At 41.3% G+C, this 22,443-nt stretch overlaps 1 protein-coding gene across 5 annotated transcripts in view; it reads left to right on the top strand.

The window, feature by feature from the left end:
- The window catches only part of LOC140408582 (protein transport protein Sec24B-like), a 148,466-nt gene that overhangs the window by 68,114 nt on the left and 57,909 nt on the right, over positions 1 to 22,443 (top strand). For 4 of the 5 annotated variants that reach the window (XM_072495992.1, XM_072495996.1, XM_072495993.1 and 1 more), the window contains 9 exons: positions 2,565 to 2,667; positions 4,405 to 4,531; positions 4,633 to 4,695; positions 6,424 to 6,533; positions 8,234 to 8,346; positions 9,856 to 9,974; positions 13,391 to 13,446; positions 18,484 to 18,690; positions 20,393 to 20,516. In XM_072495992.1, the coding sequence (XP_072352093.1) occupies positions 2,565 to 2,667; positions 4,405 to 4,531; positions 4,633 to 4,695; positions 6,424 to 6,533; positions 8,234 to 8,346; positions 9,856 to 9,974; positions 13,391 to 13,446; positions 18,484 to 18,690; positions 20,393 to 20,516 (1,022 nt within the window). The remainder of the gene's footprint in view (positions 1 to 2,564; positions 2,668 to 4,404; positions 4,532 to 4,632; positions 4,696 to 6,423; positions 6,534 to 8,233; positions 8,347 to 9,855; positions 9,975 to 13,390; positions 13,447 to 18,483; positions 18,691 to 20,392; positions 20,517 to 22,443) is intronic. The other variant, XM_072495995.1, reaches the window with a different exon arrangement.

Genomic DNA, 22,443 nt, shown 5'->3' on the forward strand with positions numbered 1-22,443 from the left:
GGCTATTTTGTCCTGGACTATAATAACTAGTCGGAGGCTAGACATCTTGAGGTGAGTAATTCATTTCCTCATTCCCCAAAGCATGTCCATCATCTACAAGGCACAAGTCAGGAGTGTGATGGAATAGTCTCTACTTGCCTGGATGAGTGCAGCTCCAACAACACTCAAGAAGCTTGGCACCATACAGGACAAAACACTCCACTTGATTGATACACGATCCACAAACATTATCTCCCTCCACCAATGGCACACAGTGGCAGCAGTATGTATAATCTGTAGATGTATAATCTACATACCAAGGCTCCTTAGCAACTTCCAAACCAACAACTACTGCCGTCTAGAAGAACAAGGGCAGCAGACACATGTGAGCGCCACTAACTGCAAGTACTCCAAGCCAACAGACATCCTGGCTTGGAAATATGTCACCGTTCCTTCACAGTCACCAAGTGAAATCCTGTAAGTCCCTCCCTAACAGCCCTGTGGATGTATCTACACCACATAGACTGCAGCAGTTCAAGAAGGCAGCTCATCACCACCCTGTTCCAAGGACAATTAGGGATGGGCAATAAATGCTGGTCCAGCCAGTGAAGCGCACATCCCATGAATGAATGAACAAAAAAAAAACTGGGATTATTGTTGCTTATTTGCATTAAGATTGTGAACTTTATATTATTCCCATGCTAAAACTGACATTTTCTGGCCTTGTAAAATCCAAATTACTGCAGATAATGGATATCCGAAATAAAAACAGAAAATGCATGTTTATAGCTGTAAGTAAGTTTTAAGTGTGGCCTCCAATTCTACCCATCCTTTGCAAAGCTTAGAATAATAAAGTGCAAAAGATATGTTATAAATTGTGGTATTCCAAAGGTAACATAGTTTTGAGTTTATAATACTTAGTATTGTTCATTCCATGACTGAACTGACAATGCAGAACTATCAAAACCATTGATGACAACCAATATTTTTGCAGTATTCTACATTTTGAATAGGCATGTGGAATACGGGCAGCACGGTGGTGCAGTGGGTTAGCCCTGCTGCCTCACTGCGCCGAGGTCCCAGGTTCGATCCCGGCTCTGGGTCAGTGTGTGTGGAATTTGCACGTTCTCCCCATGTTTGCGTGGGTTTCGACCCCACAACCCAAAGATGTGCAGGCTAGGTGGATTGGCCCCGTTAAATTGCCCCTTAATTGGAAAAAATGATTGGGTACTCTGAATTTATTTTTTAAAAAGGAGTGTGGCATACTGTGCAATCCAAAATGTTTACTGGGACTCGGGTCAAACGATTCTGACAAATGAATGCCTTCCTAAGATTCTGCAAAGATCTTTGGGCATAACGCAAGATCACCTAGTTTTAAAAGCTCTTGGTCAAAACTATAAATTTTAAAATGTTATTTCCTTTGAAAGGTAAACATCTTTATTCATTCAACCTCCATGTTCAAACAGGATGTTGCTGCAATCAGGTGAAAGATCACATTTGCCATGCATGTGCACACACATCCACAGTGTTTTAGCTTATGGGATATATTAATAATTCTTTCTGTCCCATAATTGGTAACCATATCTCCTAAATTTTCAAATTCGTGTTTATTTATTGGTTTGGATTGGACCCATCATATCAATCTCATGACTACTTCTGAGTGCCATGTGCTGAACTGTTTGTTTCTTGGTAGGAGTTTGACCATCAGTTCTGGAACCTAGGTTTGAACAAAATCCAGACTCGTGCATTAAGGTATTTTTTTTTATATTTGCCGACTTTTTAAAGACCCTTGAAGAAATAAGATTGGGCAGCCTCTACAGCTATGTGAGGCATTACAATGCAAAATTTCACTTAATTAGCAATCATATTCAAGAAGAGCATAGGAAGATCACTATGGTAAATGAAAAATGTTGCACTCGTCCATTCAGATGTGTGCTGTTGAGATTGCAACAGAAGGATCTTTCTTGTACCTAATTGTACTAAAGCTGGCACTAGAAACTCACTGAAAAGTGTTCCATTCTCCTGCGCTAACATTCCTCCCCTTGAGGAGCATATATGATGGTCAAATTTGAAGCTTTCACTGATGCTGAATCTTTGTTTAGGCAATGAGAAATGGCCAACGTGAAAATTGTCAGATAGATGTACTTACCCATATCCACTTCCTCTCTCAATTACAGGCACACAAAGTAACCCCATTTGCTCCAGCATAAGCAATACTTTTTTTAAAATTTAGAGTTCCCAATTCTTTTTTTCCAATTAGGGGGCAATTTAGCGTGGCCATTCTACCTACCCGGCACATCTTTTGGGTTGTGGGGGTGAAACCCACGTAGGCACAAGGAGAAACTCCACACAGACAGTGACCCAGGGCCAGGATCGAACCTGGGATCTCAGCGCTGTGAGGCAGCAATGCTAACCACTGCACCACCACCGTGCTGCCCTAGCACATGCAATACTAAACACACAAGTCATCACTAGAAGCCACATTTTGAGTAGAAAAAAACAAATAAAATATTTTGCCTTCGGATTTATTCTATATTGGGGTGGTGCCTGATTTAATTATTTTGATGCTTTTCCTTTTATCGCAGCCTATTCCGATGCACTCTGATGAATATTCCTCAGACCCAGGCTTTGCTGAACAAAGCAAAACTTCCTCTTGGATTATTACTTCATCCATTCAGAGACTTGACGGTAATCAACTTTTTTTACTCTGTGTATAATGGTGCTCTTTCATCCCATACTATCTTTCATGGTGCAACTGTACAGAAAACCTTCAGTACAGAACTGCTGCTACTAATAATGTGTTCAATGTATATTGCCTCTTATTGTGGTCAGTGTTGACAACGGGCCATACTGACCTTTGCTCCATAACATGCAGGGATGTTAGAAAGTAGAGGAATGAAAATTCTGTAAAGTGTCTATAAGGACATTATCAGTCCTGCCTAGATGATTGCATGAAAAGCAATTTTGCGTAAGCCTACAATGCTGCTCAGGCTTTTATCTTCATTATATAGTAAGTAGTCTTACAACACCAGGTTAAAGTCCAACAGGCTTGTTTGGAATCACTAGCTTTTGGAGCGCAGCTCCTTCATCAAGTCTCACCACCCCAGTCCAATGCCGGCATCTCCACATCATGGCTACCATCGTCATTATATAATCATGGGGATCAGTGAGCTACTGCTGCCAGGTTAGTCAAAAGGCCCACTGGTTAAGATGACTTCTTTCCTTCATGACCTTACCACTGGAGTTAAAATTGGCAAGAAACCTCCTTTCTGTTACAGATGAAAATACTTTCTGAATTTCTATAGCCATTATAATTGCTGGAAGCATTGCTTCCAGGTAGCTCATTGTGAATGGCAGTAACTTAATGCTCCCATTTCATTATATAATTGCACCCTTTGTGTATTGTACTTTTATCACTAGTTTTATATTTTTTCTGCATATTGATTGTTATTTGTTCTTGACATGACTGAAATTCAAATTTGACTGTTAACATTTTTAAAAGTTTTCCCTTGGATTTTCCCTGACCTTTTTAATCCTCCACTCCGCATTAGAGGAGGTGCAGTTTTGCAATCCTTCTTAGTGTAAGTGTGACCCTTTAACTGCTTGTGTTGCTTTTCTTTGTCTTGCGATAAGAGTGCAGTTCTGCCTTCTGTAACACTAAGCTAAATTTTCCTTACTTGGAGAGCCAGAATATAATGCAGAAGGAAATCCCTAAGCAAACAGCCCCTCGGGTCTGGTTTAGCTCAGCGGGCTAAACTGCTGGCTTGTAATACAGCGCGGGTTCAATTCCCGTACCGGCCTCCCCGAACATGCGGCGGAATGTGGCGACTAGGGTTTTTTTCACAGTAACTTCATTGAAGCCTACTTGTGACAATAAGCGATTATTCATATTAATAATAAACATGCAAGCTGCCATTTTGCAAGTTTTTTTTAATGCTTTAGATTTAATAAATAATCTGGAATATGATGCCTCCTCACCACCCAGATTTGCAAGTTCTCTGAAGAATTTTAACCACTGCTTCTAAATATTCAGGTGACAAGTAAGGAAAACAGTCACTACATGTTTGAAGTACATTTGGAATAAGCATTATAATTTTGTATTGATTTACTTCTGCCAAATGGATTAATTAGGGCTTCACCATAAATTGATTAATCAGCACTAAAATTGTTGGTAAAACCACTGCTATCCACTGAAAGGAATATTGTGCCTAATGGGTTCCACAGACAAGTGAGCAACCAAACCTGCTTGTGCATGAATTTCTTCTCATAGAATCCCTCTGGAGGTACTGTGAACAATATTTTATTAGCCTTACTTAGTGTGTGAAATTACCTTTTACTGCTTCAATTTCCGTTGTTACAAAAATGTGCTTTTTGACAACAGCTAGAATTGCTTAATATTAATAATTGGTTTTATTGATAATTTAGCATTTGCCTGTGATTACGTCCAGTACCATTGTCCGATGCCGAACCTGCAGAACGTACATTAATCCATTTGTAACCTTCCTTGATCAAAGGAGGTGGAAATGTAATCTCTGTTATCGAGTCAATGATGGTAAGTTAACAAATGTTGCTCAGCTTGGTTTTGTGTTGTTCAGGATTATCTTAACATAATTTAACAGATGCAGATTGTTCACATTCAATTTTACATTTAAGATTTTAGGACTGTTAAAATTCTCGAGGGATTCATGCCAAAACGTTCAAAAGCCCACCAAAAGGGTAAGCCGTTCGTGTTTACTGTGATAAAAGGAGTCCATTTGTCTCCGTAGTTCCAGTTTGCTCTGTGATCCTTTCCCTTCAGTGATAGTATACAAGTTTTTCTATGAAAAGCAGAAGCAATTCACATTTTTGACAAAATGTTGCCAGTGTGTTTATAGGCACATCCGGTTTAAGAGCTGGGGTAGGCTGCTCAGTCCTTCAAGCCTGCTCCGCCATTCAATAAGATCATGGCAGATCTAATTGTAATCTCAACTTCACATCCCCACCTACACCCAAAAACCTGTCACCCTCTTGCTTATTGAAAATCTATCTAGCTCTGTCTTAAAAATATTCAAAGATAATTCACTGCCTTCAGAGGAAGACAGTTCCAAAGAATCACGACCCTCAGAGAAAAGATTCCCCTTACCTCTGTCTTAAATGTGCAACCCCTTGACTTAACCAGAGAAGTCCTGTTAAGGGGGTTTGAGCAGTTAGGAGCTGAACTAAAAAGCAGGTGCTAATGGGTAATAGTCTTTAGATGACTAAACAAGCAGCTTGCTAATTAACATAGGGAGAAGCAGGTAAGGGAAGTAAATGCATGAAAGAGTGGTGTGGAAAAGGGGGGTTTCTTCTCTTAGGCACTGGCACCAGTCGTGCTATAGGAAGGAGTTGTACCCATAATTGGCTTCATCTGAATCAGAATAGGACCTGAGTCCTAGGATATTAATTGGTATAAATATGGAATACTATTAATATTACTTCAGAGTAAACCAGGAAAACAGGATTGGGGAATATCTCTTTACATAATGAAATATACTAAAACTGATATTCGGAGCAGTATCCCTGTTAAAATTTATCTGCTGTGCGTTGCCAGTTTTTTTTTCTCTGTGCAGTCTCATTTTTTGGTTCCCATGCCTGCGTGCTATTTTTCATGGTCTTTATTTGCCAAGAATTGTGTAGTACCTTCCAAGCTGCTGCGTGGCTGAGCACCTGCACACCTTGACGGGAACATTGATTTAGGTGTAGCAATAAAATAATTTACAATAATCTGCCAGTTCGGGTAGTAGAATCACAATATTAAAAATATTCAGAGAGAGGCCAAATGAAGCCGCCTGGCTACTCTAAATCAAGGTTCACTTTCATTTTGACTGTCGTGCTTTTTCTAGCTTAGTTTGTTGGGAACCGCATTCTATATGACTGCCACCTTCTAGTCTGAAATGAGTCTGTGTAACTGTTGGGTTTAACGTTAACACACAATGCCTGAGAGTATGGCGGAGGCTGATTCAGTCGTGACTTTTAAAAAAGAGAATCACTATCTCAAGAGCAAAACTTGCAGGACTGTGGGGCAAAGGTGAGCAGTGGGACCAGATGAATTGCTCTTGCACTGAGCCAGCTTGGACGTAATGAACCGCATGTTCTCCTTCTGTGTTGTAACTATCCTATGATTTAATGGGAGAGTTGGGGTATTAAACGTATGAGCTTTAATGAAGAAAGCAGCCTTTACTCATCCTTTTGTTTTGTTTCTAGGACCTGTCCTTCCATGGGTTGAATAACTCATTCAGGTTATTTCCCTGCACAGGGGAGTTTAGGTGCTCTAGACCTTGGAATGGTGTCTACTGCCCTTTGTGTTTTGGCTTGGCATTATTCGATTTCAAGTCTCCCAGTATATGTGCAGAGTAAAGTCTCTACTATATGTGCATTGTAATTTTGAAAATTAAACAAAATATTTCACTTTGCTTTAAATTTCAGTACCTGAAGAATTTATGTATAATCCTTTGACGCGCTCCTATGGTGAACCGCAAAAACGGCCAGAGGTTCAAACTGCAACTGTGGAGTTCATTGCTTCTTCAGATTATATGGTAAAATCCTGCATTTATAAGAACCACATTTTCTGGGAGTATTTTTATTCAAGTTTTTAACAAAGTTAAATAAACCCAGCACAAAACCCCATCCCGCTCTCCTGTCCCCTGAATCAACCTCACCCCTCCTTCCCCCAAACAGCTGATGGTAACTAGCTCCCCAAAATAAAGAATAAACAAACCCTATCTCTTGTGGAACCTCTCATTTGCCCCTCTTAGGCAAACTTCACCTTCTCCAAATGCAGGAATTCTATTAGATCCCACAGCCACGCCGGACCACAGGGTGAAGAAGCTGACCTCCACCCCAACAGAACTCGCCTGCGAGTGATCAACGAGGCGAAGGCTAAAACATCTGTACCTTTTCCCACCTGTAATTCTGGCAGTTCTGACACCCCGAATATGGCCCCCCAGGGGACCAGGCTCAAGTCCACATGCAAGACTGCTGACATGGTACGGAAGAACGACCTCCACAATTTCTCCAACTTCGGGCAAGACCACTTTTCTCGAGTTCGGCTTGTCAGCTGGAAAATGCCTCAAATCCCCTACACAGTCCCATTATATGCCCCACAGTCGAACAGTGGTCCGAAATATACAACAACATATCATCAGTATACAGGGGCACCCTATGCTCCACTCCAGCCCCCACTATCCCCTTCCATTTATCCGAGCACCTCAGTGCTATAGCCAAGTGCTCTATCGCCAGTGCAAAAGAAGGGGCATCCCTGCCTCGTTCCCCTGTGCAACGGAAAGTACCCTGAATTCATTTCATTTGTTCGCACACAGGCCATCAGAACCTTTATACAACAATTGCCACAAACGTAGCCCAATCCCAAACCTCTCCAACAACGTAATCAGATAGCTCCACTCCACCCGATCAAATTTCTCCGCATCCAGCATCGTCACCACCTTCAATTCTCTTCTGCCAGAGAAAGCACCACATCCAACAGCTTGACGACAACTGCCTGCCCTTTACGAACCCCATCTGATCCTCCCCAATTAACCTTGTTTGGCACACCTCCAACCTAAGTACCAGCACCTTCGCCAATACCTTGGCATCCACATTCAACAGAGACATAGGCCTGTACGACCCACACACCGGATCCTTGTCCTTTTAAATCGCAATTAAATAGATGCCTGACCCATCGTCTCTGGCAATTCCCCCCCTGATCATCGCATCCTCAAACCTTTCCACTTAGCAGCACCAACATATCCTGAAATTTTTTATAAAATTCCACCAGAGAACCATCTGGCCCTGGTATCTTGCTTGTCTGTATTCTCCCTATCGCCACCTGCACTTCCTCCACCCCTACTGGCTCCTCCAATCCTGCCCTCTTACTTCAGGACCAAAAACTCCCTCATATCTGACACATCCTCCTGCGGCTATGCTTTATACAAATCCCTGTAGAACTCTTCAAAAACCTTGTTCACCTGCTCTCCCGCCCATCCCTGACCCGAACAATCTCTCTCGCCACCGCCCACTGGTGGAGCTGGCCCACCAACAAGTGGCTGGCCTTTTAAGAATCAAATTAGCAGATATTGCTGCCTAAGTGATTTAAAGTGTGCTGCCATACATAATAGTGCATTGCAATCAAGTTTAAAACATTTAAAATGTAAATGAAATGTATTAGCATTTCATGTAGCCTAAAGTTCTAATTGTTTGCAGCATATATCTTTCAATGCCCAAAATGTTTTATTTGCAGTTACGGCCTCCTCAACCTGCTGTCTACCTCTTTGTTTTTGATGTTTCCCATAATGCAGTGGAATCGGGATACCTGGACATTTGTTGTCAGTCACTGTTAGAAAACTTTGACAAGTAAGAGTGCCCGTATAAATTTATTGTGCAGCCGTGATAAGCAGAGCATTTAAACATCAAAACCTTTCACAATTTGTTCCCGGATTGTCATAATTATGAATCCAAAATTAAATTCTGTGCAAGTGTCTTGTATAATTGTAATTAAAATCGCTTTTGTTTAAAGTTATAAGATGTAGAAAAATTGGAACACAGAAGAACACCGGGCGCGATTCTCCACTCCCACGCCGGTTGGGAGAATCGCCTGGGCCGCCAAAATTTCCGGGGACGCCGGTCCGACGCCCTCCCGCGATTCTCCCAAGCGGCGGGAACGGCCCAGTCGAGTTTCGCAGGCTGGAGAATCGCCGGAGACCCCCAAAATGGCGATTCTCCGGCACCCCCGCTATTCTGAGGCCCGGATGGGCCGAGCGGCCAGGCCAAAACGGCGGGTTCCCCCCCCCCCCGGCGCCGTCCACACCTGGTCGCTGCAGTCGTGGACTGTGCGTGAACGCTGGGGGGGCGGCCTGTGGGTGGGTGAGGGGGACCGGGCTTCACTTGGAATGTGGGGTGGCCCGCGATCGGTGCCCACCTGTTCGTCAGGCCGTCCTCTCTGAAGGAGGACCTCCTTCCTTCCGCGGCCCCACAAGATCCATCCCCCATCTTCTTGCGGGGCGGACTTAGAGAGGACGGCAACCACGCATGCGCGGGTTGGCGCCGGCCAACCCGCGCATGCGGGGATGACGTCCGTTATGCAGCGCCGGCCGCGTCATCTATGCGGCGCCGCTTTTACGCGGGCGACAAGGCCTGACGCGTGTAGATGACGCGGCCCCGATATTGGCCCATTGTCAGGGCCTGAATCGGTCGGGGCCGGGGCCGTTCCGCGCCGTCGTGAACCTCGACGGCGTTCACGACGGTGCGGCCACTTCAGCGTGGGAGTGGAGAATTCCGCCCACCGTTTGGCTCATCATGTCTGTGCTAGCTGAGAAAAAGGTGTCCAACCTAATCCCATTTTCCAGCTCTTGGTTGGTAGTCCTGCAGCCTATAGCACTAAGTGCACATCCAATTATTTTTAGATGTGGTCAGGATTTCAGCTTTTACCATTCTCTTGGATGGAAGAGTTTCTCCTCATCTCCCTTCTAATCTTTCCACCAAATACTTTGAATGTATGGCCCTTGGTTACTGGCCTTTCTGCTCATGGACATAGGTCTGTCTAAGCCCCTTGTAGTTTTATATTCCAATTGGGCATACAGTTCTTCAAAACCTCATGGCTTGTGTTTCTGTCTGTTTGCCTTTAAATGCATTTAAAGCTTTTTTTTAATGGAACTTAATTTCCCATACAGTAATTTAATTCTTGTCTGGTATTATTTAAACATCCCATAATGGATTTGAACACAAATCCAAAAAGCGATCGAATGCTATATTGCAATATTTTATTCTTAGTAATTTGTGACTCATTGATATCAGAGATTTCTTTTTAAGGTTATGGCCAATGTCGCATGTGCTAATACATGTAAATAAATATATCTTTTTAAGGTTACCTGGGGATTCAAGGACCAGGGTTGGATTTATTACATTTGACAGCACAGTTCACTTCTTCAACCTACAAGAAGGGGTGTCACAGCCTCAAATGTTGATTGTGTCGGATATTGAAGGTACAGCTGAAAATGCGTCTTGCAATTGTAATCAAACTTTGGTTCATTTGTAGTGTTGTGGGATTAAGCCATTCAAAAGTAAATATTAAATTCATTTTAAATCCATTTAGTAATTGAACTTCTTACAAATTGTACATCTAAAGCAAAATTTGATTTCTAACACAAACTTTAGTGCAATTTTGTTGATTCAACTAGCAAGGAAAGGTTTGTGTGATTGCACCCTAATGAAAGCCATTTTAGTCTGTATCCTACAATTATTTGGACTTTCATTATACATATTTCTCAATTTAAAAATATAATTATTTGCACAAATTTTCAAACTGATTTCAGTGGATCTGTCAAAAACATACTTCATAAAGTAATGTTGGTTTCAGAATACCTGCTAGTTCTTAGTACTGTTTAGTACTCTACTGCTTCATGTTCAAATGCCAGTTTTGCCAGTTAAGTGTATTCAGTGGAACTAATCAAGTTGAGGATATCTCTGGATTGACAGTCCTTAACTGAGATAACTAATGCTGAAGTTTCAGTAGAATACTGAAATTGTGCAGAAGGGAAACTACCGAATGAAAGCATAGCTTTAGGCAAACTAGCGCCCAACCTTATCAAAGAAACAACACGTGAAAATAAAACCCACCAAGTTAATGAGCTCCGCACCTAAAAGGGATGTAGAATGATGTTGGAGACATGCTTAGTGTGGGAGGAATGGCCCATCCCACATAATGGACCTTGCATCAAAGTGGGAAGTGTTATTTTCAGCAAGTAAGATGATCTGAAGTAGAGGTCATTGCCATACCCCAGAATAAGAGATGACCAGAGTTCGCCTCCAAATTTCAGCACTGTTGTGAGAGCCCTTCACTGTCTGTTGTAAATTCCCAAGCAAGAGCCGTTACTGCATACCTCTTTCTCTAGTTCCTATCATAGAACAGATCATTCTTTTGATTGTCATGGTGAAGAAATAATAATTATCATGATCTTGTATTGATCCAAAAAGTTGTGGTTCTTGGAACATTCTGATTCTACAATTAAGCCCACCCAAACCTTGTATATTGAAGAGCTCCTCACTTTGACATAAGAATTGTGGATACTCATTGTATGTTCAAAACAAGAAAGAGGTCAGTAGATGTTTGGATATTAAGGGAGCACTGTATAATTCCCTTAGTATAACTAATAATAAGGGTTAGTTCAGGAAGGTGGAAGATCAGCCATGATCTTGTTGAATGGTGGAGCAGTTTGAAGGGCCAAATGGCATCCTCTGGCTTCTATTTTGTGTGTTTATGTTAGCTCTTGAAAGGGATGATCGAAAGAAGTTAGAGTTTCAGCAGCTGGTTGTAATGGCACCGCAGGGTATTGGCTTTAAGGAAAGTAAAAAAAACTTGCAAAGCAAAGTGAAAATAATATGTTCGTTATTGCTTAGTGCCATCAGCGTTTCCTGTGCCAGTGACTTTACCAATAGTACTTTGAAACACTGTTGGTTAAAATAATCTCTCCAAAGACACCAAGTTCACTTGAATAATTTTATCCATCGTGCTCCTGACATGCACAAGAGGTGGGAGTTTGTCCCGCGCTTTTCTTGGGTAATGAAGAAGTTGAGCATTTTGTTTGAAATATTCAGAAGACCGGAAATGGGAAATAAAAACGGCAATGACTTTGCTGTAATATAAGTGTGAATAAATTGATCAGGTCCAAATAAGGAGCAAATTCACCACCCAGGCTGCAAACTGGTTATTGCTGTTGAAAGTATCACTTGAAAATTTTGGATGTTTGACGATGTGACCCTGCCTCAATAAGGGAAAGAGGGAGAATTCCTGTCAATAAATATATCTCTATCTTGTTTGCTTACTTTTCGACGTGTTTCTTGGGAGTGCATGGCAGACCTTATGACCCACAAATTTAGGCTGGTGCTCAGTTGCAGTAATTCTTTATGGAGGAAAATGTGTCAGGAGGCCGGGGCACCACCTGCAGCCTCCTCATAATGAGCTTGTGTTGCAGATGTCACGATAAATCTGCAGGAAATCAGGGCGATGGGAATGATGGCCTTAAGTAAGCCCCTGCCCCTTTTTTCTTTTCACTGTGCCTGGGGAATGCCACTTAATCCCAGGGTGTTGCGAAGTGAAAATCCACACTAATATTCTAATTGCAGTGTAGGGTTCCTATTATCCATTTGCTTTTGTATTCTGTGCCCCTATTAAGTCTAGTTAAAATCCATTTTTTTATCAGCTTATCCTCCCACTTTAGGAGATGTGTATATATGCCCAAGTCTGTCTTCTCTATTCCTTGTAATGTTTTATTATTTAACAAATGCAAAAGACTTCATGGATGTCTTTTTCACTAACATTGAGCCCTTTGTTCTCAGCTCTTGCTTTCTTGACCCCATTCTCACTAAACTGCTGACTACCCAACTTTGCTTCCTGACTTCCAAGCTATTTGTCATTGTGAATGGTTCCTTCTTTGGGGATGGTTTCCCTTTCTTTAACTAAAATAGTTGTCATTAGTCTCCTCTTCAAGAAGGGAAACACCCTTGATCCCTCTTTCCTTTTAAACGATTTCCTCTCTTTCCATGGAAAAGTCTTTGAATGTGTCGTCAACCCCCACCCCAAATATCTGTTTGCATCTTTCCTGTAACTCCCTGTTTGAATTTCCCCAATCAGGTGTCTAATTTCTTCCCCCATCCACGGAGTAAACGGGTCCAAACCCAAGTTGCGGTGATGTCCTTGTAACTATGATGCATTTTTCTACTCCATTCTCCATCAAGACTGCCCTTGCTTGGCACTGCACAGACCATCCAAATGTAGACAAGCATCACCAAAAATCGTTCTCGCCCTCTGCCATTATATCCCTGGTGTTCTCCTTGGATTCTGTGGTTGAGCCTTTCTTCTTTCTCATTCAAATGCTGTCCTTTGGTCACATTGTTTGCAGACATGGGGTCAGTCTCCACATGTGCGGTGACAACTCCTAGCTCACCTCTGTTGGCAGCCACTCTGTCCTTTTTGACAGAATTTCTGACCTCATATCCTCTTTCATTATAAGACCACCCTCTTCCACCTCTGTAGCGTTGCCCATTTTCATTCCTACTTCAGCCTTCCTTCTGAAACACATTCCTCGCCTAACTATTCAAATGCTCTCCTGGCCAACCTCCCATTCTTCCTTCAGTTACCTTCAAGAGATTTTACTTCATTTTGCTAACAGTAGGACTGTTGAACCTTGCAACACGGGACTGCTGCAAGTGTTATGCCTGCTCCCAGTGTTATGCCTGCTCCCATGGGTAATGCAGCCCAGGTGACAAACCTTTGGTGTAGGTTGTCAAGCATGCAGAAATACTTTCTTAGATTTTTTTAATTTAGTTGGCCATATCTAGTTACTTGTAGGTTAAAATTTGTATTTGTTTCTCAAAAAATGATGAAGGTTTTTTTCTGCAGATATCTTCATACCTACTCCGGACAGCTTGATGGTAAACCTACATGAAAGCAAGGAGGTAGGCAAAAGAGAATTAAACTTTAACATCCTTCCATTTATATAAAGCGTTTTCAGTGCTGTGGTAGTTTTTGTAAGGATGTGTAATCAATTTCTATCGTTTTACTGAAAACTATTTTCCACCATGGGTAAATATTAATGTAACAGGTAGATAGATATATGCCAGGTTGGATCAGTTGATAAGGGTTCTTACTTCTGTGGGTTGTGAATTGAAATTCAATGCCAGGACAACTTCATAACATTTGTCTGGCACTTTGGTGTAGTACTGAGTTGAACAGAATCCTGCGCCACAGTGCTTTAGATGAGCCAAATGCCTCCTTATTCTGGTTGTCAGTTGAATAGAAAAGATTCTGTGGCACAATTCAGAACAGAGCTCTCCCCGAGTCCTGGGCAGTATTCCTCCCTTATCAAAAAACAGATTAACTGGTCATATATCTGATTGCTGTTTGTGGGGTTTTTAATGTTGCAGAGTGGCAGCATTCAGCACTCTGTACAAGTAACTCTTTGAGATGTTTTGATAAAATGATATGGTGCTATATAAATCAAAATATTTAATTTCCTTTGGCAATATGATAAAATAATCAGTAAGATGTTTAGAAAATGGCAAATGTCATCTCTTTTGCTATTACTTCAGTCTTACTCCCACAATAAAATGTATTTTTGAAAGTTAAACTACAATTTTTATCTATTTGTAACTACCTGAAGGGCAATCAAAAGGTTTGTGTATTTGTCTTAGGGTGGGATTGATTTGAATGGAATTAGTTATTAATAGATTTGTGAGTTTGTTTTTATTAAGGAACGGCACCATTTCAAAGCTTCAATGTAACACTGACAGACTTAACATTTGCAATGAACCTTTCAGCCTCACAGAATGGTGCAGCAGTTTTTGTTTCTTATATGGTGTAGGACAGCCCAGACAATGCAGGATGTGCATGGCTCGGGCAAACTAATCCAGGCAGGATACCTACCTTTTCACCTTTCCCCAAGTTTTATTCTCCAGGGCTCTTCCTGACACCTGTAATTAATATTTCAGGAATTGCAATCAGTGCGTTAAAGAGGTAAATAAAGCACTGTTTTACCATACACCCACCTACATAACGCTTCAGAGAGACAACTTGTTTCCCCTGTGTGCAAGGCATTATTCACTATGTATTTGACTGTACCAAATCAATGGCGTGCTGAAATAGATTGGTATATAATTCCATTCATGTTTAAATAAAACGCTACCTGCCAAAAATTGTGCATGTTAATGATCTCTTCCCACAAATTATATATGCTGCTTTATTCCAAGACCATTTTAACACCACAGGTCTTTAGGAAGGAAGAATGATTGGAGGGGTTGCCTCCTCAAAAATAGCTTGTGCGGTTCTCCCATGTCTGATGATAGTGCTGTGAAATCCCAGTACTTTCCAAGAAATGCGATATCCCAGTACTTTCCAAGAAATTAGATACAATGGTTTCGATATTTACCAAGAGACTTAGAAGGATGGTGATTGTGGGAGTATCAGAAGATTGTAGAGGTGGGAATTTGGACAAATTGCTGAGGGGAAGGGCAGAAAGTACTGTTCGGGAATGCTGGGTTTACAGGATTAGCTTAATTGTCCTGGGGGAAACACTTCTCCTGACCCACAGGACATGTGGTAAAGGCACTTCATCTATGGATCCAGTCTTCCTTACCTCATTTATCCACCAGATTTCCCATGCTGCTTTCCCCAAACTTGGCTGATGGCCGGCAAAAGTAGAAACCTGGAGATCTGAATGTATGTAGCTTCTTGAAATGGTTTTAATCCAGCTGCTGAGAGCAAGTTGGTTACCTAACCCTGATCCCACCTCCATTAAAACCGGAAGTAGGTGAGTTGGGTTCGGATTTGAAATTTTTAACAATTTAACTTCCCACCCAGCTCAAACCACATGCCTTTGATGGTTAAAATTACCCCTAATGAAGCAGACATTTTAAATAGGACCCTCGCTGAGCAATGTTTTAGATGGCTTTAAATACTTGAACTAGACTTTGGATGGGGTAAGCAAGCTTATCGTGTTCTCCTTCTTTGCAAAGAGGCAATGCAAGAAGCCAGTTGACATGCAGGAACCACTGCAGTCATGGAGACAGACACAGGAGGCACTCATTGACCAACACTTCTGGACTGGCATCTGCTGTAGCATTCTATGAGCGGGTTTACGTATTTTGCAGTGCTGCCAGCAATTAGCACTGCTGTCTCACAGCATCAGGAACCTGGGTTCAATTCCGACTTTGGGTGACTGTCTTTGTGGAATTTACACTTTATCCCCATATCTGCGTGGGTTTCCTCGGGGTGCTTTGGTTTTCTCCCGGCAGTCCAAAGATGAGAAGGTTAGGTGGATTGGTCATGTTAGTATCCCCTTCATGCCCAAAAGGTTGGGTGGGGTTGTGCAGATAGGGTGGGGACGTGGGCCCAGGTAGGGTGCATTTTCGGAGGATCGGTGCAGACTCGATAGCCCGAATGGCCTCCTTCTGCACTGTAGTGTTTCTATGAATACACAGTTAATATGCACCCCCTTGCATAACTAACAAGAATTATAGAAAATATGTAATATTAGTGATTCCATTTTATTTGGTGAATTAGTACATGTGTGTCAGATATTCAAGTTGGATTTTCTAGGTGTTAACTTCCATGTACAGCTTTCTCATGTGCTGTAATCTTATGTACCCCTCTGGTTGAGGGAGTAACGGTAATGTTTGACCGATCAGATAAGTGGGTTGCTGCTTAGGATTCAGAAAGTCCCATCTGGCTGCACCTGTGCCTAACTGTTGCAGCGCCACATATGTTGCAGTTGCATGGAGCCAGCAGTTAAAATAGAGTTGTTGCTAAGTGTTGTTTGGCTCTGGTCCTTGCTCATCCTTGACATCTTTTTGTTGCAAATGTTAGTAACTATTATGTTCAAGTAAGAGAAACATGCTCATATTTAACAAGACAAGGGGGTCATAGTGGCAAGGACAGATTGGAAAACCAGTGTTCAGAGGGATAATATATATATAATATATATATATATATATATATATATTCATATATATATATATATATATATATATATATATATTCATATATATATATATATATATATATATATATTTATTCATATATATATATTTATATATATATTCATATATATATATTCATATATATATTTTATATATGTTTCTGGAACCTACCTTTTCATTCACCTGAGGAAGGAGCAGTGCTCTGAAAGCTAGTGATTCGAAATTAACCTGTTGAACTTTAATCTGGTGTAAGAATTCTTACTGCTTTCTACTTTGTAACTATGTGATGTTTAGGATGGAGACAAAGATTCCTCGGGTTGAGTGAGAGGGGATGGTAAAGGACTAGAAGACTAAAATAAATCATATCCTATTTGGATAGTTTTTTTTTTAATTGCCATTTTCTAGTCCTAATTGCCCAGCAGACTGGTTTATAACGAAAATAATCTAAACCATGAAAAATATTTTTTTAAAAGAACCTAATATTTATTTTAAAACTGATATCCAATGCATGATTTTGTTAATAGAAATATACTGTTATGCATTGATGTGTTAGTCACAGAACAAAATTATATCTCACTGTAAACCTTCGGCACGTCCAAGAAATGGACTCTTAAGTTGTACTATAGTTTCTTTTGTGATCACATTCCTCTGCATATTTTAATTGAGATTGCATACAAGTATTCATTTGATCATTAGATGAGCATTCCAACAAAAAATGAGTATGCCAAAGAAAAATTTGCAACAAAATTATATTTAAGCATTTTAATGCTCAAACAGTGATTATAGAATGTTAATGTATAATCTAATTGGAATTAGAAATTAGAACCTGGGTTGCCAGTGTGGTCAAAATATAAGCAGCTATGTTTTCTTTAGTATAGGATTTAAAAAATCATTCCCATCCTTTCTGCCCCTTTCATGCTTTCTGTGGGCTCCCTCCAGTACCTAACTCAAGTACTGGTTCATGTGTGAGTGGCAGTAACTGTGGCAACATCCACTTTTGGTCCTGCTCTTGTGTGTTCTTCGTTCAGGTTCATTTCCAATACAGACCACTGAACAATATTTTGGAACTGAATATCTGACTCTTTCATTTTCTGTCTGCTTTTCCTTCCATTTGCAGCCTAGGGCAAGCGCCCCTCTCACCAAACAGCTGAGATCCGCCAACTTGATCTGTACAGTTCAGCTACTCACTGGTTAAACTTGCTGGTCTACCAAGGGAGCACTTAATGGATTTCTAACAATCTTGAGTTTATACGAAAGAAAATAAACCCATTACACGTAAACAAAAACCGGTTCATACAGTCGCCCACTGGGATTTTCTGATACATAAACAAAATCATTATGTATATATTTCTATAAGTATCAATGAATCCAAGTTGTCTTCTCGACTGACAAAAGCACTGATGCAGTAAATTCTGTGAAAACACTGAAGGGTGGATCTCAATACTTACGGGGTTCTGCACGGAAAGAAAATCATTTTTTTGGAGGAACAAAAAACAAATATGAAAAAATGCAGTTTTTATTTCCCCTGGGTGTAATTACCGGAGGAGGCAGCTGTTTTATTGGTTCCGTATGTGTGTGCTCATCTTTGATGCCTTTTTGTTGTGATGTGGGCATCATCTGGTGTATCCAAAACTCATTGCTTTTCTCTTGCCTCCTGTCCAATAGCATAATGACACAGCAAGGTATTCCTCTCCTTGTTTTTAGTTGCATGAAGCAATCCGAGCTGTCTTTATTGCTGAGGGAATTCACGTAGTACTCTGCTGGTTCTGCTGTAGACCCCGTGTATAATAACCCACAGAATTATCCTGAGGAGATATTGTATTTCATTGAAATATGCAGAAAAGCCACTGGTACATTGTCAGGCTTCTTGATTGCAGAATTGCCATTAATGTTTAATGTCACATGGATGTTACTGAGGGAAAAATAATTACTATAGATCTTTGCTAAACATTTGCCAGTTGCTGCATATGATCTTTTTTACCCTAAGAAATATGAAATGTGTTTTTGTTTTATTTGTAGCTTATTAAAGATTTATTGAAAGTATTGCCAACAATGTTCACCAACACAAGAGAGACCCATAGTGCGTTGGGCCCTGCTCTGCAGGCTGCATTTAAACTTATGTGTGCGACAGGGGGGCGCATATCTGTGTTTCAGACACAGCTACCATCTGTCGGTGTGGGTCATCTTCTATCAAGGGAAGATCCTAACCAGAGATCCACCATAAAGGTAATTTGTCTTTCATGCCAAATGTGAAAGTGTCTTTGAGAAATAATGTATTGGTGACTATGCATCACTGTAGACTCCATTTTTGGGGCTGAGCAACTCTTGAGTAACCTGAAGGATTCCCTGCGGCCTTCAGACAATGGAAAAGTGGCATATAGTAGGGTGGGCACAGAACACTTAAGTAAGAGGGTTTCCAATTCCAGTTTAGATTATTCCGGTCGGTCTGAAATGTTAATGGGTTTATACTTTGCAATGTGAATGGTGCCATATTTTGGAAGTACGTGTAAACTTGTTAAACACATGCTGCATTTAAGCTTGAACACACTTAATGTTTTCTGATCCACAGGTATGTAATCTGTTTCATCATTTCTGATTGAAATGCAGAGCTCTGTGATTGCTCATTATCTCAAATCATTGACAGACTAATCAGTCAGTCTATCAGGCATTGCTGCTGACAACCTTGGAGTAAAGAACCGCTGCTTTCTGGTTCAAACCATCATGTCCGCAGCACTGTCTGGGGTTACCCACTCCAATATCCTTTATGATCGTTGCTGTGCCTGTATTTGCTGGTGAGGCATCTCTCTCGCTCTCGCTCTCGCTCTCGCTCTCTCTCTCTCTCTCTCTCTCATATGACAGAAAAATAGCATCAATCATGAGGGAATTTGCTGTGCCTGACTTGCTTGTACTGTTGACTAGGGCATTCAGAGCCATAATTTTACCTGCAGGAACATGGCAAGTGAGAATTGATGAATGTGACTGGTAAACTAAAGCACATGTAATTTTACTGTATAAAATGGAGTGGGCAACAATTACTGATGGAATACATTGATTTTTAATAGATCCCGGCGTTAATTATCTATTTTTGATCTTCCAAACTAATAAGTTACTTTTGCACATCATTTTTATTTTAACTTCATTCAAACCCTGAATTTTCTGCCAAAGCAAAATTCCCAGACTCTGCATTCTTCTTTAGATGACCTGAAATCTATCCAACTCCTCAATTAGCAGAGCAGGCTTTGCCTGCTGACCTTGATCAATCTTATAGATATTCTCTGTTCTACTCAAATTAACCTTTTTTTCCTAGTCTTTCACGGTTCGAGGATCTTTTTAAAAAAAATCTTTGTTGTCACAAGTTGACTTGCATTAATACAGCAATGAAGTTACTTTGAAAAGCCACTAGTCGCCACATTCCAGCGCCTGTTCGGGTACACGGAGGGAGAATTCAGAATATCCCAATTTACCTAACAGCACGTCCTTCGGGACTTGTGGGAGGAAACCAGTGTACCCGGAGGAAACCCACGCAGATACGGGGAGAATGTACAAGCACCACACAGATAGTGACCCAAGCCAAGAATCGAATCTGGGACCTTGGAGCTGTGAAGCAACAGTACTAACCACTGTGCTACCGTGCCGCCCATCTTATCCTGGGTCTCATTTTAGATCCCTTGCATTAGTAAACAATTGAAAATTAGAATTCACAAAACTGTGATCAAACAACGATGTGATCCATATAGTGAGGGAGAGTGGATCATGTTGAAGCAAAAACCTTTAATGAAACAAGTCAATTGCCATTTTAATGACTAATATAAACGTGTGATTTTAAACGAGAACATACACAGGCAGACAATATTCTTTTCAAGTGCTATTTTCTATTTGACAGTTTAGTGAGAAAGTGTGAAATACTAACTCTTTAATTTCAATTAAGGGTGTGCAACATCTTGCTCCGGCCACAGACTTTTATAAAAAGTTTGCTTTGGACTGCTCAGGCCAGCAGGTGGCAGTGGATCTGTTTTTACTGAGTGGACAATATACTGACATGGCATCACTCGGTAAGAGAATGTTTTTCATTACCATTAAGTAATTTATATACTAAAGTTGACAAATGAAGAAAGAAATACCTTCCTTTTGAACCAGTAGGGATCAACCCAATTTTTAAAGTTTGCTCAATGCTCTCTCAGGCGCATAAAACTTAACCCAGGGCCTGGGCTGCATATTGCAAAGGTTCATGACGCACAGGTATTTAAAAACTCAAAGTACCAACTGACGATAAAAAGTTGTTAGAGAACTTAATGTATTGAAGAGGTTTCACAACTTCACGCTGAAACTTGATGATTCGCCAAAGGTCAGTAAATTTATGTCACAAGGTAAAGCTACAATCATTGAAAAGATGTTATTGTACCATTACATAACTGTCAGTGGCAGGTTTACAACTCACTGAAAGCACACATGAAGGTGTGAAATCCTATTTGAACAGCAAGCTGCTGCTGATCGAAGTATTTTAAGTTGTGTCCCCAGTTTTTGATCTCCAGAGAAATGGTTGTTTTTAACCATAAAAGTATTGATTAATTGGAGTGGAATTCTGGCTCTTTTTTAAAATTGTGTTTATTGAGCTTTTACATTTTTTAACAAAATTACATAAAATTACAAAATAATGCAACACCCAAAGCAAGGAAGAGAAGAACCGATACCGCTTAACCCACTGAGCACAGTCTGGAACAGGAGAACAGCATCATAATTGACTTCATACCATCGTTCAATGATCCAACACCACTTTTTCTTTGCGGATTCCAGACCACCTGCACCCATGTAGGTGCAAGGAATTGATTTGTCATACCCGCCCTCGCAAAAACAAAAGAAAATACACGGAAACCCCAGATTTACAGGGCGTTACAGGCATATTGCCTAACCCAACAAAACCCCTAGGCCCAAGGCAGAACCAGAATTGTAACCAAAGGAGTGGAAGAGAGGACCAGTAACAGTATGTTCAGCCTATGGTCAGGCCCACTAGACCACCCAAGGCTGGAAAGGAGCGAAAAAAACTGACTTGCACATCTATCCCACCAGATGGCAACACTAATCAGTAAAAAGGAGAACAGGCCACTCCCCAGGGAGCACCGCAGGTTGTCCACTAAGGCAAGAACTCTACCAATCCCCTGGCCCCTGTGCTCCAGAGCAGCAAGGAAATAAAACCCAGACCCCCATGTAGCCCCTCCACACACACAGGGCATCTGAGCCGCTAAGGATAACAGGATAATAGCCAAAACATTGAGCCTGGCCTAGCCCAGCACCAACCGACACATTGGAAACTATACCCCCAAGGGTCTCTAGCACACCCCCAAAAAAACCTGCACCCTAGTTGAGCTTGTATCTCTCCACGCCCATTCCAAGCAATGCACTATAAGATGATGATTATTCCAGTCCCGGCTAAGAGGTGGGGGGGGGGGGGGGCGGGGGGGGTGTGCTCTCACAAGAAGAGGAATCGTCGAGACACCCAATAATTAGATGCCCTGGGAGGGTGTGCTAACTGTTTCCTCTGCAGCATAAACTCAGAACCAGCCCTCAGCCTCCCAAATCACCGGGCCAGATAAGGCAAGAAAACAAACACCCTGCTCACTTGAATGAAGAGAAGTCCAGAAGAAGAAACCCGGAGAAGAGACAACCGACCTAGCTCAAAGTGACCACCGTGGCAGAAAGGATATCTAGAACAACCTCTCCCCTCAACCCCTGACCACCACAACAACCCCAGGGCAGGAGCCTGAAGAGACCAAACAAGAGGAAAGAAAAAAACTGCCTCATGAAGGAACCCGGTCCCCTCCAGAATGCCAACTCTGCCCAGGTCAAAGAAGGACGAAGACCTGGATTTTAATGCAAAGAATATACAAATCCAAAAGAAAATTCCGAACCGGATTAACTCTAACTGGGGGAGGTTATCCTCAATCTCATTGAGGACTGAACAAACCTTATCAGCCATATCCT

This window comes from Scyliorhinus torazame, chromosome 3, assembly GCF_047496885.1.
Source record: "Scyliorhinus torazame isolate Kashiwa2021f chromosome 3, sScyTor2.1, whole genome shotgun sequence".
In the NCBI taxonomy this organism is placed as follows: Eukaryota; Metazoa; Chordata; class Chondrichthyes; order Carcharhiniformes; family Scyliorhinidae; genus Scyliorhinus; species Scyliorhinus torazame.